A 26,133-nucleotide genomic window follows, 5' to 3' on the forward strand; every position below is an offset into this window, starting at 1 on the left:
ACCGTCATTCCTTCACTACACATTCATCACAGCTTCTGAGCCCAGAACACATCATACAAAATGGTGTCATCTTTATTATTACCACTTCACACAGTTCCAGACATATCTTCACATGTCTGTGATAGAACGTTTCTGTTCTTTAGCCAACACATGCTTTGGCACTTACAACAATTTACTCCTGTACTATTTACAAAGTCCATTATTGTAGTGCAAAGTTAGCCTCCATAGGAGGTTCCATGTAGTATTAATCCTGTTTATTTTCTGGATACTGGTAAATACTATGGTAGTTGCTGTCTCTGTCAGCAACCAATCAGCACAAAGAAAACACAAACTGGAGTCTACTATGGAAGCTAGTGCAAAGCACCAATTCTGCATCAGGTATTGTAGCACACAGTAAATAATGTTAGGGAACTATGAATAGACTTAGAAAAGAGTTATTAATGTACAGTATACATGTATGTATAGGAAAATCTTAAGTAGCAGATGCTATCGTTGCTAATGGTCCTTACTGCAATACAATAACCATGCGAGGACTTTTGTGGTGTACTAAAAGTACATGTTGCAGTTGAGTATAAACTTTTGAATTTTTGTCAGATACAAGTATCTGGGTGCAAGACATCACAATGATGTCATCAATAGTTCTGGGCCCATGTCCATTTTTACCAAAAAATACATTTTGGTTATGATCTAAATGACTACATGTATCTAAAATAATTACGTTGTAATAATTTCTGCTAAGGCCTTAGAATATGCAACAAAAGTAAGATTTTACACACTTAATAAGATTCCTACCTACACAGTGTTTGGCATAACTAACGAAGAGACATAAATGTATTATCTGTAATACAAACAAGAAACAACTTACACATTTTTGCAATTCTGATATGTTAGCTGTCAGCAGTTAGTGACATTTCTGCAAAGGCTCATCTTAAACTAAGATGTTGTCAACAGTATGTTCACTGCAACTCAATTGGAATGTTATCAATGATGTCATAGATATTGAATAATTAAAAGTTGTAACTATCAGTAGCTTTTTTTATATTTGATGGACACTCATACCATGTCTAGCATACATGTTACAATGTTGACCACTTCTTTTCAGTGAACATATTGTGAACATACATGGACCAACATACATCAACATACCAATGTAAGACAAACAAGTCTAAGGGCACAGTTACAAAAGCCTGTATGCATAAAAAGCCTTAGAAGCATTTGAGACAAAAAAATACTGTTTAATCATACAAATTCTTTACTTTTAGGCAACAGATTCAGGCACTTATATGTTCTACTACTACTATAACACCCTCCAAATTAGATTGAATTAGTTATTGATATCAATACATTACACAGCAAGCCTGTACATATATAATACACACTGCATTAGACCAAAAACAGTTTCACATGAATCAGACTGGAATGTCGACTCTGCCTCCAGATAGGCCATTTATATAGCAGCAACAGCACAATGTCCTCTAAGTCCTACATGTGTAGTTAAAGAGTTATATCCTTTTTGTGAGGGATGTACCTAACAGTGTTACATATCCCAATATCTCTTTCTTTTAAATTTGAGTGACAACAAAAACTTGAAGATGTTAGTAAGAAAAAGTGTTAGATTTTCTTGGTCTCGTCATATACAAGTGTCATGGCCAAAACTTTGAATTATGATATGTGCTTATATCTGATGGCTCATCATTATAATTAACCTTTATAAGATGCTTACTTCAAAACCACAAAGTTCGCTATTGGTACTGGCTCACAGATAACTCAATTTGTTAATTTGTGGTGGCCTCTTGACATGAAGTCAAAATACATGTATGTTCTACTAACAGTTCAACTTCCCAAACAGTGTTACCTACCACCCCTCCCCAAGCACATAAGTAGAACATACTCTGCCTGCACGAAACCTGTATTGTGCATAGCACTTTGGCAGAATGTCTCATTTGAAGTCGTAATCACATACTAAAGGATGACATTTATAGTTTGGAAATGTTTCACGGTTTTCGTTGTACAATTGGTCAGCGTTGCATCAAAATGTTGCCTGTTGCACATGATATCTTTTCCAACGCAACATTTGAAAACTATAGACAGGATGCCATCCTTAGGTATGTGATTACAACTAGAAATGAGACATTCCGCCAAAGTGCTACACACAAAACATTATTTACAGGTTTTGCTCAGGTGTAGTATGTTCTGCCGACATGCTCCCTCCCCATGTGTTCCATCTGTCCTTAGGTAGGCTTCCATGGTTTCCCTCCCACTGTCGTGTTGTTAGTCCTGGACGTCATGCCAGCCTTGGAGTTTCTAGATGTGTTAGTGGACATTCTACTCAACCGACCTGGGGGAGGAAAATAAAAAAAAAACTCCTTAATACGTCGATGAAGGTTAGAAATCCAGGTAATCCAGTGACTGACGAAAGCTAGTGGATACTAGCTGAAACATCTCACGTTTCCAAAATCATATCCAGTTGCTTGAGTAACTGCTTTTTGGCGTAAAACTCCTTAATGTTAATTCACAATATAATATAGTCATAAACATGTTTAAGAAAATGCATGCCATTTGTTCTACTTCTACATAACATGTCCCAAAATCAAATTTTTTGAATGTCTAATATTCCTTCAAAGGGAAGGATTGCAATTCAAATGTGCACAATTCTAGATGTCTACAACTTCATACATTGTACAACAAAATGATTTGTAAACAAACATACTTCCGGTGTCACTTGGGATGAGACTTTCATCTAACTGGTTCTGGATCTTCTGAATATGTGCACAGGAGTTAAGGAAGGTCTACTGACAATCATGATAAAAACACAAAAATTGTAACATGCATTTTTGTACATAAACAGATCTTACTGGGATTAGTGCTACATTGATGGTAAGGTTTTCTAATAAAATTTACACCAAGACCTCAAAATCATTTTACTGCACCAGAGAATCATACCTGAACTGCTCATTTTTTAAAAATTCCTTTCAGACATTAAAAAGGTTCAAATGAGGGCCTGGTGCCGTCTGAAGCTAAGCTGTATGACAGGATGCTACTTTGGACCAGTGCAGGTTAGGTGCAGGTAGACATCAGAAATACCTGCACAGCTCCAGTTTTACCTACACTAAACTGCATAATGCAGGTGGTATTTCAAGCCCAGTGTACACATAAACCAAATTAAATAGAATTATATGTTTGGTAGGTAGAGTGTGCCCGAGAAGGCTCTGCAATTTCCGGACATCTCATAACCCTTCTCTGTAATGTACCATGACAGGAAAGGATATCATCAGGTGTGAACCTCATCTTCCTGCCGGCAGGTGTGTTATCAGTAGGGACAGTCCGTGGGGTGTTCTTGGTGCGCGGAGTCTTGCCTTCAGGCTGGGCGGGCTGGCAGGACACAGGCAGGCTTCCCGTGAAGAAACCTTCCAGAAACTTCTGGGCCAGAACCTTCATACCTGAAAATGAATTAATGCAGTACCTTTAGAATGGTAGCTATAACACGTCAAGGTAAATCTAACACGGGGATTTGGGAAAATGTCATTTTCCCAACACCTCGAATGACACTTGAACTTTATTGACATTTGTAAGGTCTTTGACTACATGTAACATTAGACATAAACAGAAATACATTGTATGTGGGTACAACAAAATTAACTTAATATGTACACGGCAATAGATAAATCAATTTATACTACTAAAGGTCTAAACATTGTTTGATATATCCTATTTGTGCACAGTAAGGGTTATTACCTTCTAGCATGAAATTTAATTTATCTATAGCATGGAATGTTAGAAATTCCATATACAGGGCTTTGCCATAAGTCAAAAAGGTTGCCGCTACTGCCTTTGAAATATTGTTTTTCCCTTAGACTTAGAGAAAGAGGAATGTTATTAATAATACGTAAGTCAGTGATAAAAAAAAATAGTGGATGCTACTTGAAACATCTGACAGTTTTCACAGTTTATCAATTTCCTCATGTATCTCATTACCTGGATGTATAACCTTCATCAACATGATACAAGATACTAGACTACACCAAAGCATCCCAACCCAAACAATTACCCATTCACAATCAATCACCCTTGGTTTAATCTAAGGAATGACACACCCTCTACATTCAGGCATGTAAACATGATGTATGTGTTTGCATGTCATGATGTGAAAGGGTAGAAATCCCCAAGCATGTCCATTAAAAAAACACACACACACAACACTAACCTCCAGACAACATGAACAGATTGTCCACCCCTCTCTCCACCAGTGTGGTGGCCGCATGCGGAGCTAATCTCTCGTCTTCATCATAAATTATGATGATTTTACCTACTGCGTTTTTCTGGAAGAACCAGGTTAAGGAGAACAAAAACAAAGCATACAAGCCCTGACATACAAACATCCATAACTACATGCCATAGTGATTGGTAATTTTTTTTTTACTGCCTTGTTACAGCATATGTATGGAGTACACAGCCCAAGGATTTTGTGACGTACATCCTTCAAAACGTTTGAAATTATGAGTCATGACAATTGAGCTCTACTCCAAGTGCTGAACTCATAACACAGGCTACTAATACAAATAGAATCATCTACTTAGTACAATATCTGTAGAGATAAAAAGGATACATATTCTAGTAGCTCCTTGCTGAATGAGTTCATGGATCGGGACAGCATAGCGGACGGATAGTTGTATGCTGTAAAAAAACAAGAACCATCATCATTACCGGTATAACAAACTTCACATTACAACTATAATTCATCCCAATGTTCTGTATGTATGGACAATACATTGCGGGTTTTCAAAGAAAAATCAAACTCTACTACTGGATAAATAACAGATACTACTGGATGAGATAACTTCCGGACGTTTCCAATGACATCTGTCACTCTTCTTCAGCGTCACTGAATCAACTTTGAATGTTCAGTATGTTTGCCAAAGTGTTTAATAGGAGTTAAGTTTAGGGAGAAGGTATTTGCCTACCTCCAATGATGTGACACTGGTTGTAGGAGTCCCCATCCCGTATGTCCAGCACCAGACAGGGAGTGTTCTTGTAGGGCTGGTCTATCTTGGCCACCTGTGGCTTGGGAGGGGGGTTGTGTACGGCCTTGTCCATGGCATTCATGTCCAGCTCACCCATACCACGGATTACACTGGACAAAACACACACAACATGCACATTTCAGAACACAAATGCAAGACTAAAATTGTGTCAAAAGCTATGCTACTCTATAAATAGTACAGTTACTTAGACAACTTTACTTCTGATATAAAATTTAATGGCAGGGTTGGACAAGTCCAAAATACTGTTCGGGCAAGTTCATGTGCCCCTGGGCAAGTCAATTTTTTAATGCAAAGTATAGCTGCTACAGTGTTTGAAGCAAGTCAAACCACCTTGTTTCGATAAATAAGGCATCCAACATTATAAACTCCAAAATAAGATAATTACCCTGGTGGTAGTAAAATGCATAGAAATATGTATATTTTGAGCAAATGAAAAGTTGGTTCAGGCAAGTGGAAATGACCTAGGGCAAGTGGATTTTTGGAAACTTGTCCAACCTTGAATGGGAAACACCATTACACATTTCCTATGTATATACACCACAAATCATTAGAAAATTTTCAATGTTTAAGTGCAGCAAAAATCAATAATGTTGTATGCACATCTAAAAAATGCTTACACCTGTGAATATGTAATACCAAGAAATTGTGGACTTTTCAGTGATAAAAGGTGGCAATGTTGCTAAAACAGGATGTGAGTGCTTTTTAGGACTAAGTTTCAGTGTTTGGGGTTTTTGGCTGTTCTGTGCCTTTGTTAGGCTTACCCAAAGTCCCACTGACTGTTGTAGCTGGCAGCACTGCCAGGGATGTACAAAATATATCACATTATTATATATGACTCCCACTGTAAACATATATTATCCTTCAGTATATATATCAAGTGTTAACATTTGAGTCATTTTTCCTACAATGTAGTGGTGGATTGGTCATCCTGTCATACTATACGACCTGATTACATACTTCCTGTCCTAACATGAAAAAAATGTTAGGGTAGAGACTCCGATCTGGTAGATTCTACTGGTAGATTCCTGCCATTTCAGATCAATGGATTGACTTGAAATTTATGGTTAATGAGACACCACTGTTGACAAAGACTCCGATTGGGATCTTTACCGACCAGATCAAAGTTTCTACCCTGATATACATACAGGGATCAAAATACTGGGTACATGTGCACCTTCATATAGTGCACCCAAATTTGGAGCTGAATTTGAGCCCTGTACATCATCATTTCTACAAAACTACAGAAAAAAGATGTCCATAAAACACAAGAAAAGTTTCTTTCAACCAGCTGACCTCTGTAAGGTTGACCTTGGTGATTCCACGTCGTTCAGCCCGTAGTCTCCCTCCGTGAGAGCGAGAGATGGGACGGGGCTGACTCGTGACGTGTCCGCGTCTCCACGAAGGTTTGCTAACTCCAGGTCTGTGGACTGGGTCCGCTGTGACTGGATGTCTGGGGGAATACATGTATATTACATAATTGGACAATGCAACCTCTTCAATCTGTCAATACTTTGTATAAGAGTAATATCTGAGGATGAGTACAATGTTAAACATACATAATCTTTTATCATTTTTCAAGAAACACATCACCTGAGCCTACATGCAAGAGATAGAATCAACATAAACCACAAGCCTCATTCTAAGCATTCGGTTTTAAAAAAAGAGTTGCAATGAGTGATGAATGAAAAAAAAGGTCTGATAGAATTAAATTCTAATTTCTATATTAATTTGCCATTACATTACAGATAGCTAGTTGCAACCACCTGTAGACTTGGGACTAGATGACTGTAAAGGTAAACCATTTTACGACAGTGGGTACATAGGACTTCTAGTTACACCTAACTACTACTATGTATTATTTTTTTTATCAAGGGTAAAGAGCAGAAGACTTACCAACTTCCCTAGCATCCTCCTCTGCCTCCTCCTCCATGTTACTGATGGCTGCAACTTGTAGGATCTGGGAGGGACGCCAACAGGTGTCATCAGGAAATTACCTCACACAAACACTATACATGTATAGATACAAGTACATGTATACCCATATTCATAGGGCATTGTTTTCTATCGGAATAGGCAAATAAATTGGACATAAAATCACACTGACACGACTGTCACTGCCATTCTAGAAATATGATAATTAGTCTCGAGGTCCATTAATTAGCCACTTGTAAAACTTATCCTCTTATTTGACTCCTGACGTCATCATAATTCCAAATTCTGGAAAGTTATTGCAGTGAATCAGTCATCTGACAAAGGTCGAAGATATAGACCACTGGTGTTGCATTGAAGCAAAGCTTAAATTTTACAACAGTTTTTATGGATTCTACCAACACAGATAAAATTTCATTCAAAGATCCCCTTACTAGTATCATTTTATCACATCTATGGTGCTGTCAATTTTATTCACGTTACAGGTCACCCTCTGAACATGTTGTGACATTTGATGAAGAATAGGAGAATAAGAATCTCATTAAAAATTCATGGAGGAATTCTACCCCAGCATTAGGCTGACAAAAGTGCTTTATCATCATAAAGTGATGCTGGGGGGATAACACTTAACCTGTCAGTCATAATACCGAAGTGATATTTCTCTTCTTTCTTCAGTTACCATTTTCAATATCTACATTTCTGTGACTTTTCTCCATGATAATAAGGTATGTACATGTATGCAGAAAGTAGCCTACCATTCTCACATTTTCCAATCTATTTCCCACAATTTTAACCTATTGTTATATTTACACATCTATATTTTATGCCCAGAAATGTACGTTTAGAGTGTGTGACTAAAATTGCCAATTTCTTTCGTCACCATAGACCACTCGATTTTAGCTACTGACATCTATCTACAAAAAATTCTACATCAAAATTTATCCTCAGTTGTAAGTGATTTTCTTGGTCAAAATGTTCCTTTCTAATCTTATACTGTCTGAAGTGATGATAGATTTTGAATAGTGATTAGCACATTTTAAGAATTCTGCTCATCCATTATTTAATAGAAGAATGCTTTTAACAGGTCAGTGCTCAGCGATAAGTCTGAGTCTTTGCTGAGTAACAAAAATATGTGGCTGCCTTTTGGAGTATGTTGAGGTCTACTTGTACCCGTAGGAATGTGTAAGCACTACACTACAGATAATCCCTGGACCAGATTTCAGCACATGTCTGGACCCAGCCACTGCACACAACCTGCAGACATTGGTAACCCTGACAACATTTCACCTGCGGTAATCCTCATTCTTCTGGAGCACGGGGCCTGAAAGGACCCCTGAAAGCGAGAGAATGGCTCCTCAAACACTAAGTGGCCATTACAAATGCACAACTGTTGTTTCTAGTGCGTGTGTTTGGCTAGGGGTTAGCAGCAATGTTATTCTGGGTGAAAAGGAAAGTTTCCTACAGAATTTTCACTAAACATTTTTTCAGTATGTGCCTTTTCCACTTTCAAATGACTTTTCAAACTAGACGGGGCATTTTTTTGCTTACTAAATCTCCCTTACAATAACTAAAGGCTACAACTTAACTTTCAGTATTTTCACCAAAACTAAAAGCCACAGGAATAGTTATTGCAAACAAGCCTGGTACTAGTATTTTTCCCCCACAGACTCAAAGAATGTTACTCCCAAAACAGTCCATATTTATCACCACACAATTACCAAAATTACATGTCATGTTACATATTATTATGAACAATTTCCCACAAACTATTGTCATTGGAGTCAGCTGATTAATCTGACACCAAAAAAATATATACTGTATCAGGCTCACTGTATACATGAAATTTCTTTCCAAAAGATTTCACTTAGGGTGTGAAACAGAGAAATAACCAAAGCAGCCCACAACATCAAAGCTGCTCTCCGGTTTCCAGCACCTTCACATTCACACTGAACGAGCCTTATTCCTGTGTGTTATACTAGTCAAGAGCTTTTATGCTCCAGCCTCCTGTCAAATCGGACTTGGCCCTTGCCTGGAGGGCTTCCTGCTGGGACAATTATTGTCTTTACAGTGTGTATACCCTGCCAAAACCCAAACCTACCGACATGCATGCTCCCACGTCTCGAACTGAGTCAATAGAAACCAAATGGACCTAGATTTCAAACAGGGACAACTTTACAGATCAAAGCTCTGCCATTGATTTTTCTGCGGCTAAGTTCTACTAATGGGGCCAGTGAAGGTCTAATCATGTCTCTTTTCCCTCTTGAACTTTGGAACCAATAACCCGTGAAGTCAGTAGACCAGCCCAGTTTGTATAGCACTTCTTGTGGTTAATGAAACAAAGTCCTGCTATTTCAGTGATAAAGCAATTTATTAACACCCTGCTAGCTATATATAGCTACTGTCTTTTAAAGCTGACAATTTGGTTTTAATCATTATCTAATCTATGTAGGAATCAACTTGTTGCTGCTTTTATGGTTATTAATTGTGCGGTGATGATGGCACAAATGCACCTGTTGGATTCTCTATACATGTACTAAGGTATGGCAACTCTCTGTGGTCAGTGTTTTGTGTACAGATTAGTATTTAGGCAGATGTTTTTAACATACCTGAACCTCTACAGGGCCTTTTAACTTCTAATCCTGACTTGATGAGCTTTTTGATTGAAAAAGCACCTGATAAGTCCTGTACACAGAGGCCTCATGGCAACAGGCATTGGCTTCCTAATCCCTCAGGGCTGATCCAGCTTAGCACTCCGAAAATTAAATAGATGGTCAAACATTGTAGTCGACTCCTTCCTATACCTGTGCTTTCACCTTTCTGTATGTCTGTACACAGTGTGTATATAACATATTGGCTGGGACATTATCTTTTACTAGTTTTAGTTTTTCAAATCTTAAAATCTGATGATCTTAAAGAGACAATCAGCCCTGATACTGTTTCATTCTTGATTGTAAGTTGAACTACCAGTCCTTTACACCTTGCCTTGTGGGATTGCATACAGGACGTAGTTTTCCGATGGCAACACCATAAAAATTCCTTGCCAGGTAATCAGTTGTTATTGAAGTTCAGGGTCAATTATTGCCTATACTGCCTCCCAAGAAAAAAAAAAGACAGGGGTGTACAGAGCCATGGCTGAGTGCAACTTGCTCAGTTCTGAGGGACGACCCAGTTCAACTGACACTAGGCGGATTATGTTCTGTCTAAAGAGGATCTCGGATCTTCCCTGTATGAGGTGTAACTTTAGAATAACAAACAAATACGGCAACACTGATACAACGCCCACCTTTAGAGACAGCAAACACAAAATTTAACTACAAACGTAGACAGAACTACTCACCAATTGAGCAAATGTCGTGGGTTTCATCCTCTTGAAGATCTCATCCCGGCGATACTTGTAATCTGTGGAGAGAACAGAGAAGCGAAATCAATGGATAGCCCAGAATTTGTTTGTTCAGCCCGCCAACAGGCCCAGTATGACCGGAAAGCCTAGCAACAGGGAGAAAGTGAGAGAGTTTGGGAGGTATAGCGGCATTACGAGGCTCGTAGTGGCTGGGATGTTCGCTGAGAACGACGTTCAACAGTCGCTGTGCCTCCTCTTTACGACGGTTGACCCAATAAGTCGTCATCGGGCACCCCTCGTAACTCGAACTGGGCAAGAACGATACACGAAACGCCGGGGACTGGCGTACTGTGCTGATACACAAGTGTCGGGAAAGGGCATCGGGTGTCGCTAGGGGCAATGTACACATCATTAGTGATGCAGGGGGATCACATGCGAGTGTTAGCGGGACTCACACACCACCACAGCACAAACAAACACGGCATTTGTAGAACAAAGAAATGACATTAATTAACAGCAATGCAAGGTGGTAGATAAACAATTTATTGCGGCCTGCCAATACCAACTCCGTCATTCGGAAAAACACAAAGATTCCAGGGCAGAGGCATGAGGAAATGATTGCAGATCATACAAACAGTCTGAATGGGCCCATTGACTATGTTGAGCTGCAGTCAATGGGGCTTGTAGGGAACAACATAAGCACCTTTATTAACAATTCAGACTGGGGAAATGGCTGGCAATGTTTGAGTTCTATTAGTTGCCATATCAACGATGCAGGTCAAACAAAGGCCAATGGGAATGAATGGTACAAATGGCAGGGACATATCCCACCTGAGTGGGTGCCTAGGGATTATCTGTCGCTTACACCCATTGGGTAAATTTGCTGATGATGACAATCACATTGGGGTTCACAAGCAGGTGTCAGTTTGCTGAACAACCAACCGTCAATTTGCTGTTACTGGTAGAATGGCAACAAACTGTCATTAGGTATTCCCTGCAAAAACTTCCAACAATTTCAGTCACTGACATTTTGCCTTACAGATTTCAGTATGCTAGAGTTGTTGAAAGGAAAAAAAAAAGACTATGACTATTTACTTAGAAAATTTACTTTAAAAATCCAGTTTTCTGCCCTGAATTTGCAAAATTAGATTAGCTGGGCATCCTATTTGTATGCTGGGGAGAGACTAGCTCCTAAGAGTTTTACCCACAATTTTTTGCTTAAAGTTAAACCATGGATCATTTTAAAACAGAAGCGTTTTGTTCTCACAATGGAAATTCTCAGGTACAAACTACAAAAGCTGAATTTTTTTGCACCTGTTGGGAGTTGGACCACAGGTGTCAAACTCAGCAATTAGCAAGTTTTAAACAACAGTGATTGTCAAGATCGTGGTGTGAGATTGACCAAGATCAAATATTGACATATCGTGGGCCACAACATTTAAACAATATGTTCTGATAATAGTTCATTCTAATCAAATGTTGTCATCTTTGCTTAAACATGCAACCAGATAACTTTCAAAAGAAGTTTTCAACTTCTGAGAATGATTGATAAAACTAAAGGTAGAAAACATGTTAAGTAGGTGAGTGGGTTCCACAAAAAGTACCATATACACTTTATCAACTATCATTGCTTGGATACTCCCAAATAACCAAAAAAAACATTTGATTGAAAATTAAGTTGTAAGATTGTCTCAGTGAATAACATCCCGTGTTCTTGCAAATAAATTAAAACAGATTCGTGCTGAAATACGTAATTGTTGATCTGGTTGGAATACGTAAAACCTGATTTAAAAAAAAAACAGTTCGGCTGAATATAAATTAATGTGCCCATTCAATTTGAATTAACATGATTTTCAAAATTTTTAGTTTTCATATTAAGAAGAAATTCACAGGAAATTACACATCTAGAAGAAATTTCAAAATACCCATTCTTGTTTTTAATTCACTTTTCCCAGTAATAATATGATCCGAAAAAACTTCTAAATCCTTGTTTTCAGGATCAACAACACACTTGACTCTTAACTTGAAGTTGAATACCAGTCAGTTGAACAAGTTAAGGCCAGTGCACAAAGGAGCTTCTAGATTAAAAGCATTCTTTTGCACTTGCCTCCTAGTTTCATGCCCTCTATCGTCATTGCACAAATAATCCTGCCTGCATTTATTACTCAGGTGCACCAAGAAGGTTATAACCTCCTTGAGTGCACATTGTAAAAGCTGCGTAGTTGTAGCCATGAAGGATTAAGGTTGTTAGGGATTAACAATGCACGGTCTACGCAAATGAATGAGCTGTGGTGGCAACAGGCCCTTTCTGAGGCTTGTACTAAGTTGTAGGTCACTAATCTGTGCTACTGACCACTTAGATACGCATTAACATGTAACTATGTAACACTGTGGCAAACGGAAAGACTATATTTCATTTAGTGTCATACAAAGCTAGAAATCATTACTAGTACATGTTTCATCGGAGCCGCAATTTTCTCTTTTAAAAATCATATGGGGTTGTGCACTTGTGGTATACTTCAACATTGAACAATTGACAGGCAGGCACATTCAATTGTTCTCCAGTCTCCACCTACCAATATATTTCAATAGCTTTGTTGTATGACTCTTAAATTACAGCAAACACTGGTAGCTTTGGATTGTGCCTAAACCCCAAACCTGAGAACAGTACTTTGGTATAAACCTACATTGTATTGAGACTAACATCATAACATTGCAACTGACATTGATACCTGAAATCCCAGGACTGACTTTCATTTTCAATCACTTTTTTATGGTACCAAGAATGTTTTCCACAAAAATATAATGACTATTTTACAATGAATTAAAAAATAAATGTTTCTGCTTAATACACATGTACATTTGAGTCTGTATCAAGAATTTCTAATTCAGTTAGGATTACCAATACCAAACAAACTACTGGATACCAGATACCCAAAATAGTTACTAAGCCAAGGGATAGTCTTGGCTTTGACAATGTAATCTACACATCAGAAACATGATAGTTAAAGAAACATTTTAAAATGTCACTTTTCATCATCTCTTTTTGATCAACTATTAAAAATAGAAATCGTCACACAACTTTCTGCTGTCAGGCAAGAAGCAGGCACACGTGGTCACTGGTTACCATAGAAACCAGGTACAGCCAGTACAGGTGTAGGTGTCAGCATGAGCCATGAAGGTATTGTTTACTCTCCAAGCAGAGGTAGGGTTTGGGGTATTTTTAGCGTGTTTTTAGGCTTTTTTATCGGGGTTTCTCTTTTGCACTGAATTTTTTTTCCACCAAATTCAGTGCAAAAGAGAAACCCCGATAAAAAAGCCTAAAAACACGCTAAAAATACCCCAAAACCCTACCTCTGCTTGGAGAGTAGGTATTGTTATCAACACAACAAAGGGTAACGAAAATTGGAGAATGCCGTCATAGTGTTCATTTTCAATGGGCCGTACAGACTTTTTGTTGAAAGAAAAAATTATCGGGAAACTGGAAGTAACATCTGGGACGACAACAGGCAAGGGCGATAAATTTTCCTGGTTTGTAAAATTATGACTCGAGTGATAACAGCTCGAGTTGTCAAAACTACGCTGGCTATTACAAGTAGTTTGTTTTGATGGCCAGCACTTCAGATTCAGACAAAATGACGGCTAAAGAAAACAAGTACAGTCAACTTTAAAGCTACAAATTATGATAGGGTAGGATGTTTCCACTTTTAAAACTGTCGATCAGAAATTGGAGGAGCAAAAATGAATGAACTTACTGGCTCGGATGTCTTCGATCTTCTTCATGTACTTGGTGAGACTTGCGCCTGAAAATTAACGTTAGTGATTTACTTGAAGTTACTGTGATCTATTCACAGTATGTCATCTTGAATATGCATTATGATCAATCAAAATATCAAGCAGCAAACGCTGCAAACTGACAAAAACTGACACGAAGATCGTGAAAGAAATTATCGATATTTTGACAACAGTTCATCGGAAGTGTACCTGTGTCGATCGTCGACTGAACATGCTTGTATTTCGGATTTTCGGGGATCCTCTTGTTCAGAATCTGAAAGGAAAAGAAGAACACGGTTGCCGTCTTGCATGTGACACATTCAGACTGGATCTAAGACGTGAGAGAAGGAGGGGAGAAGCCTTACGTCGTCTCTCTTCTTGCCGCCGCTCGAAGCCCGGCTGGCCGACATTTTGAAATGGTGATTTCAGTAACCATGCGAACTGCGCATGCGTAATTACTCCGCGCGAAAATTCAAACTGTTCTCGGGTTGCCGCAAACCGGCTAACTGTCGTAAATACGCCGTGTACATGGAAAAATTATCACGTTGCATTTTTTTAGCTTTTTTTAGAGAAAGAAAAATTAAAATTACAAAAACTGTTTTACGTCATGGAGATGTCGATTTCTCCTAACGTTAACATAAATGTTAGTGCTTGATTGCAAAGAGATTTGAAATCAAATGACCAGCTCTTCATTGCAAAACATCTATCTGGTCCAAAATATATGTCAATGAGAGTATGGCCAGAAATTCAAGCCTATTGTTTACCATATTTGCTGTGAACACTTCCCATGGTCGTCATCTGCCTAAGTTCCCACAGAATACAAACAAATACGTGTACACATTGTACAAGTGGGACAGACTAACCTAATTAATGTCAGGACTAATCAAAACTGGGTCATACAATCAGTCAGTGGCACTGATGCCAGTGATGGGATCAAGAACTGCCTGTTATAGGTTAAGCAGATTAGAAGTCTATACCACAATGTTTCATTGTATGACTGAATAGAACTGTAGGGAGATGGAATGTATTGCCTTCAAACACAATAATGACTGTTGAACAGATAGAATTTCACTATAACTTTTATTTCAGATTTTACTTTCCAAAGTCTTAAATTAGGATACTGATTGTGTAAATGAGGCAGGAAGATATAACATTATAGACTTTAATACTGACAGACAAGATAGTACGTACAGGTCATAGAAGATCATTGTTTCTGTTCCTTTTACACACTATAAAGAAGACATAAGTGAGAAGAAGCTTTAAAATAGTGTAATATTTAACGTTAGGTCCCTGGAATAATTGTAAAAGCAAAGATCTAACATGACCCTGGTAATATTTAATCAGGCAGTACATGTATCTTATATGAATGTAAATGACTGAGAAACTCTTCATACAACAACTTCAGTACTTTTTAAACCTGCACGCAAACACTTGGTACAATCAAATTCCTTTTCCTTTTTTATAATGATATTTACAGATGGACATTCATTTTCTAACAAATACATCACACATATTATGATAATCAGTATAAATCTATGGTGCTGGTTATTTTGGGAACATGATTACACTATGATGGCAACAACAGATAAATTTTATTTGTTTCGGAACTATTTTGCATGACATCTCATTTTTCCCACACATGATTCATTACATGTTTCCTGCTAACACATCAACCTATTGTGTCAGCAATTCTATTTGCTACCATTTCCTAGTAAAGTGAGGCTCTCCAGCCTTTCTGTGACCTTCCCTGCAGCGTCCTCAAGACTATGCTGTAAGATATGACAACCTTTAGTTGATATGACGACTAGTTCCCACAGGCCATCCCTTGTCATGTCCAGATATGCCAGGGCCAGGATAGGATGGGCAAAACTCCTCCTCCACAGGAGAGTGAAGTCTGATTCCAGACTGGCTGATTTTTCTGACGCGACCGAGCTGTTCGACTTGTGTCTGCCCCTGCCGCTGCCCTCGCAGTACTTGTACACGATCAGCTCCTGTCCGTAGGTTCCGATGATGACCTCGTTCTCGCCGTCCCAGTCCACGTCTCCGACGCAGCAGCACAGCGCCGAGTCATACAGGTTACTCTCCGGGAGGATGGCCTGTCTGGTCAGGCCGCCCAGCATCACCTCTCGGTACACCACAGCTAACTCTAACACACTCGTCACTACAAGGTGGTACTCCCCCTCTTGGGTAGTGTGGATGGCAGGTAGTGGGGACTTGGCACTCAGTGCTGCTGGGCGAGGGGTGTCTAACTTGGACCTGTATATTCTTACTGATGTGATAGGGCCATCATGTTGCACACCTCCCATGCACTGGATTTCTTTGGAAGCCTCGTTGACAATAGCTACACTCACGTGGCCATCTTCACAGCCGAATGCAGTGATCCTTTTTTGCCCCGCCACTCTCTCTGTATCCAACCAAACCGCATTGCCGGGAAGGCTGTCAAACTCCGGGAAGAAGTCGGCAATGTTCTCCTCCATGAACTGGTTGGTTTCTCTGTCCTGCCTGAAGAGGTGGATCTGTTGGTCGCTCCCTCCTAGGAGAAAGACGGTGTCTCCCCCGTCCTCATCACACAGCCGTGTGTGTGTTAACTGGAATGGGATGAACTGAAGTTCGATGTTACACATGCAGCTTTGCGCGAGGGTGTCCAAGCTGTACTCCAACCCACTCTCTACACCAGCAGAGTAGATGTTGAGATACTGTGCAGGACTGTTGCTGGGATCCTTGATAAAAGTGATGCCGATGACTAAACCCCCTAATATTCCAGGCTGTGGGCCTTCCCTGTTAAAGGAGTCTATAGAAACGATGTCTGCATCACCTGGGATGTAAGCGAAATGGATTTCTCTAGACACTAGCCTCACCACGCCTTGTAGACGCTGGTACTCCAAACAGAACATATTACCACCACTGAGGGATGCCACGAGAAGCTTGTTGCCTTCCCACGTTGGCATGGACAGCACAGACAAGCCGTAGACATTGCTTTGGGCGGGAAGCCTGGAAAAACTGGCTTCGTACATGCCGATATCTTTACAAGCAGCCATGTTTTTCTTCGTAACCTTTGACCGTAGATGGTAAGGTGCAACCACGCCACCATGAGGCCAATATCAGTACTACATGTAAAGTTACATGCCTGGTCTTCATCACCCACCTGTTGATCTCGTGACAATACCAACGAGACAACCGACGACCATCAATACTCATCCTACGTTTAAACTACGTGATGATCATGTTTTATTTCCTTCCCCAATGTTAAATATCATATAACATTAGCGCGCTACCAGCCGTTCAACTCCTTTTTGCGGTCACATCATATCACAAGATAACCACAGTGTGCAAATCTAATAGTTCTGTTTACCGAAGGAAAACATATTGTCTTTGCTCTGTTTCCTCTTCTTCTTCTCCAAACCAATAAGGTCAATGATCCGAACTAGTATATCACCATGGTAACTAGTCTTGGGCATGTTGCAAATTTATAGCAGGAGTGATTTATAGACTTCTATCTGACCATAACTATTGTTATATACTATGAATATGTTTGAGTAAGAATTAACAGAGCAGCCCACACCCCCCCCACCCCCCGCCCGCCATGCCATGTGCGAAGGTAAACATTATGACGATGATGTATTTACTTTGCAAATGTTACCTTTCTGGTTTACTCAGTATCACCTGCTCCACTATTTGTGACGTCGCTTCCCTTCATATTTACCTCTGTCTGATAACGCTTCACCATCTGGCAAGTCTCACATGACAAACACAGAGGCGAATATATAGGTTTGGCAGCCTGCGCACTTTTCAGTTCTACTGAGTTTTTCTCCCGAGTCACCGTTAAAATCAAACTGTGGCAGTATGGTCCGTGTGTTGTTCCTACTGTCCGCAGTGCTGACCGTCCCTGGCGTGCTGGCCATGGTACAGCGTCAAAACGCAAAGTCTACTACGCCACGCCCGACCACAACGCACATGACCACGCCACAGCACCCGACCACACCGCATACGACCACGACACCAGAGCCAACTACTATTCCGAGTGGCTGTATGGGCCAGGACGGACAATTCCACGCACCCGGTTCTACTTACCACCCTACAGGTATGCGTCAGGATACCGTACAGTACGATCGACTGGTAACGTTAGACTCTATAGCTATCAACCCTCTGAAGAAACTTGCCATTACATTGCCAGTTAATTTGAGGAGTCATGTCTAGTTTTGTTCTAGACAGAGAAAACAAAGTACATGTCCGATCTGCATTTTTTGCATGTGGAACAGAATGTGTGGTTAACCATTGTGACACATGGCAGATATTAAAGTTGACAATTACAAAGACGAAAATGCTGGTGCGCTGGAACTGAGCCACGGTCGTGATTAGTACCACATCTTTGTTTTTATCTGAAAAGATTCTGCCGTACACTCTCGGGCTTGTAACTTCTTGGACGACTGCCGAGTTCAAGGCAGCAGGCCAGAGAAATTGTTGAAAAACATGTTGTTGTACCACATGCAAGGTTTTTAGTGGTCTGGTGTGATATCGCACTAATCGCAGCTAGGAGATTGACTTGGCAGGATTCTAGAGAGTAACTTGAATGGAAATATACATGGAGATAGAAAAAAGGGGCAGAAAATGGCAATGGAAAATGTTCCGCATGTTGCCACACACATCTCATTTTAATGATACTACAGCCCTGACCCATATACTACCATCTTCCACCACAGGGGACAAGTGTTACACCTGTCATTGTGACTTTGGCTTCGTCAACTGGTTTGACTGGTCCAGTACTGTCAGCGAGAGCTGTCACTACACCGACTGCGCATGTCCACCATGCGTGGATGACGTCATTCCTCCTAACCAGTGCTGCCCAACTTGCCCCAATGGTGAGCGGATGTTTGCCACTAAAAATAAAAATAAAATAAAATAAAATAAAATAAAATAAAATAAAATAAAAATAAAAATAAAAATAAAAATAAAAATAAAAATAAAAATAAAAATAAAAATAAAAATAAAAATAAAAATAAAAATAAAAATAAAAATAAAAATAAAAATAAAAATAAAAATAAAAATAAAAATAAAAATAAAAATAAAAATAAAAATAAAAATAAAAATAAAAATAAAAATAAAAATAAAAATAAAAATAAAAATAAAAATAAAAATACATGTAAAAATAAAACAAACATAAACATAAACATAAACTGGAAGAGAGTACAGAGTCATCAAATTATCGCTTATTTGAAGATGTATATGAATAACATATAACTATAACAAACCATGGAGGTAGAATACCCCTAGAACCTCATTGAACAAACTGACCATGAAATATGACATGGGCTCTTAATATGAAAGACAGAGTTATGGTTGGTTGCATTTCATGACAACATGCTTAACTCTGCTGGTGATCATGAATTTCTGTCCCCACTAGGTCACAACTGTAACGCGATGGGTACGGTGATCCCGGCCGGTAGAGATGTGCAGGTGAACGGCTACACCTGCCGCTGTCCCGACACCTCCGGGTTTCCGTTCGGCCGTCGCAAGCGGTCCACCGTCGCTCGGAGGGGGCTACGGTACTTTTCGCCGGTCTTCGGCGACTGTACCCGATTCTTGGAGGCCACCTGCTACCTTACGACGACGATTCCTCCTTCCACAACAGTACCAACTACTGTACCAACATGTACAACTACAACCCCGACAACCGTACCGGCTGGCATATGCTTTACAGACAATGGAGTCTACTATCCAGGCCAAACCTGGCATCCAAACGGTGGGTAGCTGCTAAAACGTGCATGTCTTCATTTGCACAATACATAGCGCGGTACATGTACGGAAAGGATAGGTGGCATGGAGTGTATGTGGTGGCATGTGTAAAAAAACAACCAATTCTGCCGTTTGAAAAAAAGTTTTTAACCACACCTTAAATCGTACAGAAAAATTGTGCAAAAAATATGACAACTATACCAATGTCGTAGAATGCCAAAACCAAACGAAAAAGACGAAAATGTAAAGAAATGAATTTGAAGAGTAGATTATTCGGCTCTTCGCCATAACATGCCCTGCGTCTTTTGTTCAACCTTCATGACCACGTAGATTTCGTAATGAAAGCAGCTTTTTTTTGACAAACTTTTTTTATTCGCACGCTTGCATAAGTTTTGGGGCCCCCAGAGGATGTCATACATATAACAAAATCATCATAGCCTTACAATGTCTACTTTCTATAACCCAATAGGAGACCCGTGCCACACGTGCACGTGTGAGTTCAACTCCTGGCAGAGTACGGCTCAGGAGATGTGTTATTATGCCGACTGCGCATGCCCATCGTGCGTTGATGAGGTGATTGACCCTGGCCAGTGCTGTCCTAGGTGTCCGAACGGTTAGTAGAACCTTCTTTCCTTGCTGAGCAGTCCCTCTACTATAATTGCTTCATATACTAGTAACTCGAGTTTCCTCTAGATGTTATATTCGATAAGATACATGTTAAATACCCTTCCACAATTTCCGAAAAATAATTTTATCGGGTTGGCAGAACATAGGATATTGGAGGGTTTTTTTACACAACCAGCAATGTCTCTCACTTGTTAACGCTTCAATGCCTACTAGTAAGCTGGTGTGTTACGCCGAAAGGCGGTTATACCGGCTATACAGATACAGATAGTATCAACCACACCAATGAATCGGGACGAGGGGGATACAAGCTCAGCCACGTACGTTTGGGATTGTGTTCTCGTCGCAAAAGCGCCACCTACATAGAGCGGCATAGAAGCAGTCCTCCAGTCAGAAGCTCTGAGCAAGGACATTATACAGTATAATGTCCTAGCTCTGAGGAAGATAGTTAGGCATCAGAACGTAAATACAAGCAGGTGAGAGACTTTACTGGCGGTGTAAAATTTTCAAAAAAGTTCCTAATCCTGCCGGCAACTTCCCCCACTAGGTGACAACTGTAACGCGATGGGTACGGTGATCCCGGCCGGTAGAGATGTGCAGGTGAACGGCTACACCTGCCGCTGTCCCAGCACCTCGGACTATCCGTTCGGCCGTCGCAAGCGGTCAGTTCGGAGGGGACTTCGGTACTTCTCGCCGATCTTCGGCGACTGTGACCAGTTCTTGGAGGCCACCTGCGATCGTCCGACGACAGTTCCCTCAACCACAACAGTACCAAATACAGTTCCAACAACTAGACGCCGACTGCGTCCGGTTTTGGCAGGCAACCTGTGACCACATCACAACCATGGTCCGACTTCTACAACCAGACGTGACAGATGCATTTGAAAAAATAAATGGATTTTTGAAAAACAGGATTTCGTTTGTTTCATTGGGTCTACAATTTTTTGTCTGCTATTACTGAAAGCTGCCGAGCGCTTCGAATTCTAAGAAAAATTTTGTTGCCTTCCAACGATAATGTATGTCTCAGCAAAGTGTCTACATCGTTGAAAAATGCTTTAAACATGCTGCACCGATGCGGTCACGTCGTCCTTCCAAATCCATTACTATTTAGGATATCTTATCAAATAACACATCCGTCATCTGTTTAGTTTCACACGAACGCGAATAGGATTGGCAGCTTGTGGATTTTCAATATATAACCCTAGTCTGTACCTATAGTCTGTACCTAGGTTTGTGCAAAGTGTGACAGAATGGCACTTGCTCATGTCTTGATCCTACTTTTAGCGGTACTCACCGTTCCTGATACGTTTGCCACGGTAAAACGTGCTCGCCAGGCTGACAACAGCGAGCTATGGACATGGCTAACAACTACAGCAGTTACTACAACTATACCAACTCCGACCCCCGGTTGTGTCAGCTCGTACGACGGGCAGATGTATGGGCAAGGTTCTACCATGCCCACAGGTATGGATCGGGATAGTTAGTAAATTCCTGTGCTTCCAGAAAGCAAGAGTGGACACACAGTGGATTATAATGCCCGCTTGTGTGTGTTTGGGTCAAACTTTGAAAACTTCCAAAATCGCTCCATCAATGACATTTAATAGTATTTCGAATAAAGTTTCCTGTACTATGACTGTGTCATACATTATATTTTGTATTGTAGTCTTTTTCATGTATATATTAAGTTTATGTATAACTTGTTATATGAAGTTTTTTTATATGTAACGTTAGAACACTTTCTTGGACTAACGTAACACGTTAGAAGATACCCTCTACACCAAATAGAAGAATTAACATTCCAGTACCACATATTAGGATAAAAATTATTTTGTAATTATAGTTAGTAGTTTCCGGCTGTCTACACCACAGGAGGAGACGGGTGTAGGGAGTGTACGTGTGACGATTTTTGGTCCAGTACTGTCCAGGAGAACTGTCGCTGCATATGTTGGTGTTATTGCTCACCGTGTGTTGATGAGGTTTCTAACGGGTGCTGCCCTACTTGCCCAAACGGTGAGCATTATTAGCAAATTGTGTATGTACAAAGCATAAGCCAATGAAAAGAGACAGACCTGATTATAAAGAGACTCTTTTACAGTTGTAATCTGATGTACACTTCGGGCAGGAAAAGAAAATAATTGTGCTAGGTAGGTGATGACATGTCTCAAATTCTGCGTGAAAATCTGCTTCTCTAGGTCCGAACTGTAACGCGATGGGTACGGTGATTCCGGCGGGTATGGACGTGCAGGTGGACGGCTACACCTGCCGATGTCTCCACGACACGGCATTTCCACCCCCGCACGGCAAGCGGTCTGCCATGGCTGGGAGAGGTTCCCCCGCCTATGGCTGTGAACCATTCCTGCAGGCTGTCTGTCAGCCCATCATAACAGGACGATAAATAGAATCGGATCAAAGCTGTTCAAAACCCTGACTCTGCGAATTACTTTATTGTCTCCAGTGTTTAGAGACTTAGTTTTGCCTATGCTATTTCCTTAATTAATCAATGACTGATAAAATCAGAATATATTTTAGATTTTGAAAAGTTTAAAAAGCTAGAAGCCATGAAAAACGCAAAATTGAAACATTCTAAATGTGTAGGTGGCAACAGGACTGACAGTGGTACCTTTGGTCACTGCCATGGTACTCGTACCCACAGCTAGTTAGAATACAGACCTCAGTGGAAATTTGGTCATGTCCACGTCTTACCGATCTTACCGTGTTTATCTAAAATTATCTACAGGCAAACACGCACCTCCAAATTGGCTACTGGTTCAGAGATAAGGACATTGTAGAGTTTACTTTGTCAACGGCTTCACTCTAACGCCGTCCTGCCATTTGTGTATATGATGACATCCACCAATAATTTCACATGTGCTTAGTTTCACATGACACAAAGACATGTAATAAATAAAGTTTCAAACATATATTTAGTAGACACCGTGACGCATCTTCTCAGATGTAATTCTCTTGCAAATGTTGGCGCTCTCATATCAGCATACCAGCATGGCCTGTGTGTTCATACTCTTGTTTGTGGCACTGATGACCGTACCTGGTGTGTTCACCATGGTGAAGCCAGACCGTCATCAGGCTAAAACCTCGTTGACCACCACAACGACGATATTGCCACCATCCACAACTACTGGGTTCTTGCCAACTACAACTTGGCCTCCAACGTTAACAACTACATGGAGGCCTCCAACGACTACAGTAACCGGTTGTATCAGCTCGTACGACGGGCAGTTCTACCCGCAAGGCTCTCAGATGCCAGCAGGTATGAATCGGGAAGGGCAGTGATTGCTTTTGGGATATCGATAATGCTTCCCAAAAAAGACAAGAAAAAACAGATCACGCATGCAAGTATTAAACCTCCTAGGCGCACCATGCCAACGCTACGTTGGTGGGGTAGCGACAGAAAAAAAGGGGCATATATAGAAAGGTAAATAATCTTCCCCACCAACCTATGCTTGGAGAGTAACGGTTATGTGTCATACATACTGACTGCGCCATACTTTTGTCCTGTTGTCTGCCCTACGTTTTATGCCTTTGTACTTCCTTGGACAAACGTAACGATCACCTAGAAAAAATGTTCCAGTACGTAGAGGATACAGAAAGGCTTTATATTATAGTTTCTGCTTCCACTACAGGAGGCGGTTGTATGGTGTGTACGTGTGGTCATGCCAGTTTTTGGTCCAGTACTGTCCAGGAGAACTGTCGCTGCTTATGTATGTGTTATTGCTCACCGTGTGTTGATGAGGTTCCAAACGGGTGCTGCCCAACTTGCCCAAACGGTGAGCTTCCATTTGTCTACATTAATATTGTGCATGTGCTTGCAAGACTTTGTCGGTTGTAATCGGGCAGGCGATTAGTAAGCTGCCATGTAATATAGATATAGCCACTCTAAGTAGAGAGTTAGAAGTCAATATTATTAGGTAAATGTTATTATAATAAGAGAATAATGGTGCGGTGTGACAAGTTCCTACTTACAAATCTGCGTCCCTAGGTCCGAACTGTAACGCGATGGGGACGGTGATTCCGGCGGGTATGGACGTGCAGGTGGACGGTTACACCTGCCGATGTCCCCACGCATCGGCATTTCCAGCCCCTTGGCAATTAGGCAAGCGGTCGGTCCTGGCTGGGAGAGGCTCCAGGGCCAATAGCTGTGATCCAGGCAGGGAGGCTGTCTGTCAGCCCATCATAACATGATGATGAATAAAAAGATCAAAGCTGTCCAACCTCGGCTTCTCTTTATTCTATGGTGTTCTTGTTTTATATAGTGTTTGCTATGGTTGCCCAATGTTGCAGGTTGAATGCTTACTCAAACGAGGTACATGTAAGGCCATTTCAATGGACTTTTTGCCTAAGTAAAATTTAAGTATAATGCGGGCGGGATGATAAATAAAAGTGGATCAAAGCTGTCCAAAACCCTGACTCTGTGAATTACATAATTATTGTCTCCAGTGCTTAGAGACTTACTTTTGCCTATGCTGTTTCCTTAAAGAATCAACGGATGATAAAATCAAAATAGTTTGGATCTTAAATAGTTTGAAAGGCTAGAAGCATGAAAAACGTAAAATTAACACTCAATCACAAAATTAAAAAGGTACTGAAATAACCCATTGGTCATTCTAAATGTGTAGATGGCAACAGGGATGACAGTGGTACCTTTGGAAGTTTGGTCACTGTTATGGTAATAACTGACAGCTAGTTAGAATACTAACTTCATAAATTTGGTAATGTTCATGTCTTACCTAGCTTCCCATGTTTATCTAACATTATCTAGAGGCAACTCCACACCTCCAAATTGGCTATTGGTTCAGAGATAAGGATATTCTCAAGTTTACTTTGTCAACTCTAATGCCGTCCTCCCCTTTGTGTATACATGTATAATGACTTCCACCAATAGTATGTTCGTCATCTGCTTAGTTTCACATGACGAACGTGATCACTGTTGTTGAGCTGCATTGAATGTTAAATAGACACAAGACTACAAAATAATCGATACCTTCAAATCAATATTGGTTTAGAGACAAGGAAGTGCCAAGTTTACTTTGGCACTGTAGTCCCTACCTTTGTGTATTGACATTTCTAGGATAGTGATAGTATGTTTGTCATCTGCTAGGTTTCACATGCCAAACAAGAATAGTTTGGGCAGATTCAACACTTTTCCTCAGTTCTAACTATGTTACATATGTAGGAACTTCTAGCCTCTACCAGGCACTGCGGATCACTGGAAAAATAGTGGAAATTGGCCAAAATAAAGGGATGGTATACCAGAGAAGATTCCGGGCCATATGTCGCGAATTGGATCTTCTATGGCCCAGGAACTCAACTGGTTCTCAGAACTTCAACTGGTGGACCTGCATGGACACTAGTGTACTGCTTGCAGTTGCAGTACTATCTATTCCTACTGTATATGAGTTTATCATGGTGCAACCATCAGGCTAAAACACCAAGTCAGTGCCGTGGACCAATTCGCAATGTGGTAATGTAGCATACTACAACCCCCATCATTGCTCCTACTATACTGGTCACACTCTCAACACTGCCAGGCACCAGATGCACATGTTAAGTGAAACTGATGACCTTTCCTCCAATACTACCCCCTATAGCTACCCTGGTTTTAAACACTTTATCAAAGCAGAATTATGCTAGGCCTTGTGCAGGTTTCTTTTGAAGCTACATGTATGAAGATTA

General features: G+C 40.4%; 4 protein-coding genes across 6 annotated transcripts; 2 read left to right on the forward strand and 2 right to left on the reverse strand.

Moving 5' to 3' along the window:
* Nucleotides 1-56: 56 nt before the first annotated feature.
* LOC109477048 (centrosomal protein of 41 kDa-like) lies at nucleotides 57-14,550 on the reverse strand. 2 transcript variants are annotated; one of them, XM_019778079.1, is made up of 12 exons: nucleotides 14,451-14,550; nucleotides 14,296-14,359; nucleotides 14,067-14,114; nucleotides 10,309-10,370; nucleotides 6,936-6,999; nucleotides 6,336-6,492; nucleotides 4,962-5,131; nucleotides 4,607-4,674; nucleotides 4,205-4,319; nucleotides 3,270-3,440; nucleotides 2,711-2,767; nucleotides 57-2,338 (listed from the first exon to the last, which is right to left on the reverse strand). In XM_019778079.1, the coding sequence occupies exons 1-12, from the start codon at nucleotides 14,493-14,495 to the stop codon at nucleotides 2,232-2,234; spliced, it is 1,128 nt and encodes a 375-aa protein (XP_019633638.1). In that variant the 5' UTR covers nucleotides 14,496-14,550; the 3' UTR covers nucleotides 57-2,231. The 2 variants fall into 2 exon arrangements, with proteins under 2 accessions (XP_019633638.1, XP_019633637.1); XM_019778078.1 differs by lacking the exons at nucleotides 14,067-14,114; nucleotides 14,296-14,359; nucleotides 14,451-14,550 and adding an exon at nucleotides 10,507-10,786.
* A 641-nt stretch (nucleotides 14,551-15,191) lies between these two features.
* Nucleotides 15,192-17,138, reverse strand: LOC109477046 (kaptin-like). The gene has a single exon (XM_019778076.1). The coding sequence runs from the start codon at nucleotides 17,121-17,123 to the stop codon at nucleotides 15,777-15,779; it is 1,347 nt and encodes a 448-aa protein (XP_019633635.1). The 5' UTR covers nucleotides 17,124-17,138; the 3' UTR covers nucleotides 15,192-15,776.
* Nucleotides 17,139-17,840: 702 nt separating this feature from the next.
* LOC109477051 (cysteine-rich motor neuron 1 protein-like) lies at nucleotides 17,841-21,339 on the forward strand. Its single transcript, XM_019778081.1, has 5 exons — nucleotides 17,841-18,166; nucleotides 18,786-18,944; nucleotides 19,487-19,825; nucleotides 20,288-20,431; nucleotides 20,990-21,339. Exons 1-5 carry the CDS (start codon nucleotides 17,929-17,931, stop codon nucleotides 21,271-21,273), a joined length of 1,164 nt encoding a protein of 387 aa, XP_019633640.1. The 5' UTR covers nucleotides 17,841-17,928; the 3' UTR covers nucleotides 21,274-21,339.
* Nucleotides 21,340-21,615: 276 nt separating this feature from the next.
* Nucleotides 21,616-24,658, forward strand: LOC109477073. Of its 2 annotated transcripts, none has more exons than XM_019778116.1 (3): nucleotides 21,616-21,906; nucleotides 22,312-22,452; nucleotides 24,440-24,658. In XM_019778116.1, exons 1-3 carry the CDS (start codon nucleotides 21,693-21,695, stop codon nucleotides 24,640-24,642), a joined length of 558 nt encoding a protein of 185 aa, XP_019633675.1. In that variant the 5' UTR covers nucleotides 21,616-21,692; the 3' UTR covers nucleotides 24,643-24,658. The 2 variants fall into 2 exon arrangements, with proteins under 2 accessions (XP_019633675.1, XP_019633674.1); XM_019778115.1 differs by lacking the exon at nucleotides 24,440-24,658 and adding an exon at nucleotides 22,635-22,842.
* Nucleotides 24,659-26,133: the final 1,475 nt, after the last annotated feature.

Source organism: Branchiostoma belcheri, unplaced genomic scaffold, assembly GCF_001625305.1.
Source record: "Branchiostoma belcheri isolate BF01 breed outbred unplaced genomic scaffold, Haploidv18h27 scaffold4, whole genome shotgun sequence".
Classification (NCBI taxonomy): domain Eukaryota; kingdom Metazoa; phylum Chordata; class Leptocardii; order Amphioxiformes; family Branchiostomatidae; genus Branchiostoma; species Branchiostoma belcheri.

Bases quoted from the DNA above. Each gene is read 5' to 3' on its own strand.
- LOC109477048 (XM_019778078.1), bottom strand. From the start codon at position 10,723: ATGATGTGTACATTGCCCCTAGCGACACCCGATGCCCTTTCCCGACAC. The intron at 2,768-3,269 runs ATATCCTTTCCT...ACTCCTGTGCAC, and splicing joins GATGAGGTTCACACCTGATG to ATATTCAGAAGATCCAGAAC. The intron at 2,339-2,710 runs GTATGTTTGTTT...TTCCTCCCCCAG, and splicing joins CATCCCAAGTGACACCGGAA to GTCGGTTGAGTAGAATGTCC.
- LOC109477046 (XM_019778076.1), bottom strand. From the start codon at position 17,123: ATGGCTGCTTGTAAAGATATCGGCATGTACGAAGCCAGTTTTTCCAGG.
- LOC109477051 (XM_019778081.1), top strand. From the start codon at position 17,929: ATGGTCCGTGTGTTGTTCCTACTGTCCGCAGTGCTGACCGTCCCTGGC. The intron at 18,945-19,486 runs GTGAGCGGATGT...TGTCCCCACTAG, and splicing joins CTGCCCAACTTGCCCCAATG to GTCACAACTGTAACGCGATG. The intron at 19,826-20,287 runs GTGGGTAGCTGC...ATAACCCAATAG, and splicing joins CCAAACCTGGCATCCAAACG to GAGACCCGTGCCACACGTGC.
- LOC109477073 (XM_019778116.1), top strand. From the start codon at position 21,693: ATGGCACTTGCTCATGTCTTGATCCTACTTTTAGCGGTACTCACCGTT. The intron at 21,907-22,311 runs GTATGGATCGGG...TCTACACCACAG, and splicing joins AGGTTCTACCATGCCCACAG to GAGGAGACGGGTGTAGGGAG. The intron at 22,453-24,439 runs GTGAGCATTATT...CTGCGTCCCTAG, and splicing joins CTGCCCTACTTGCCCAAACG to GTCCGAACTGTAACGCGATG.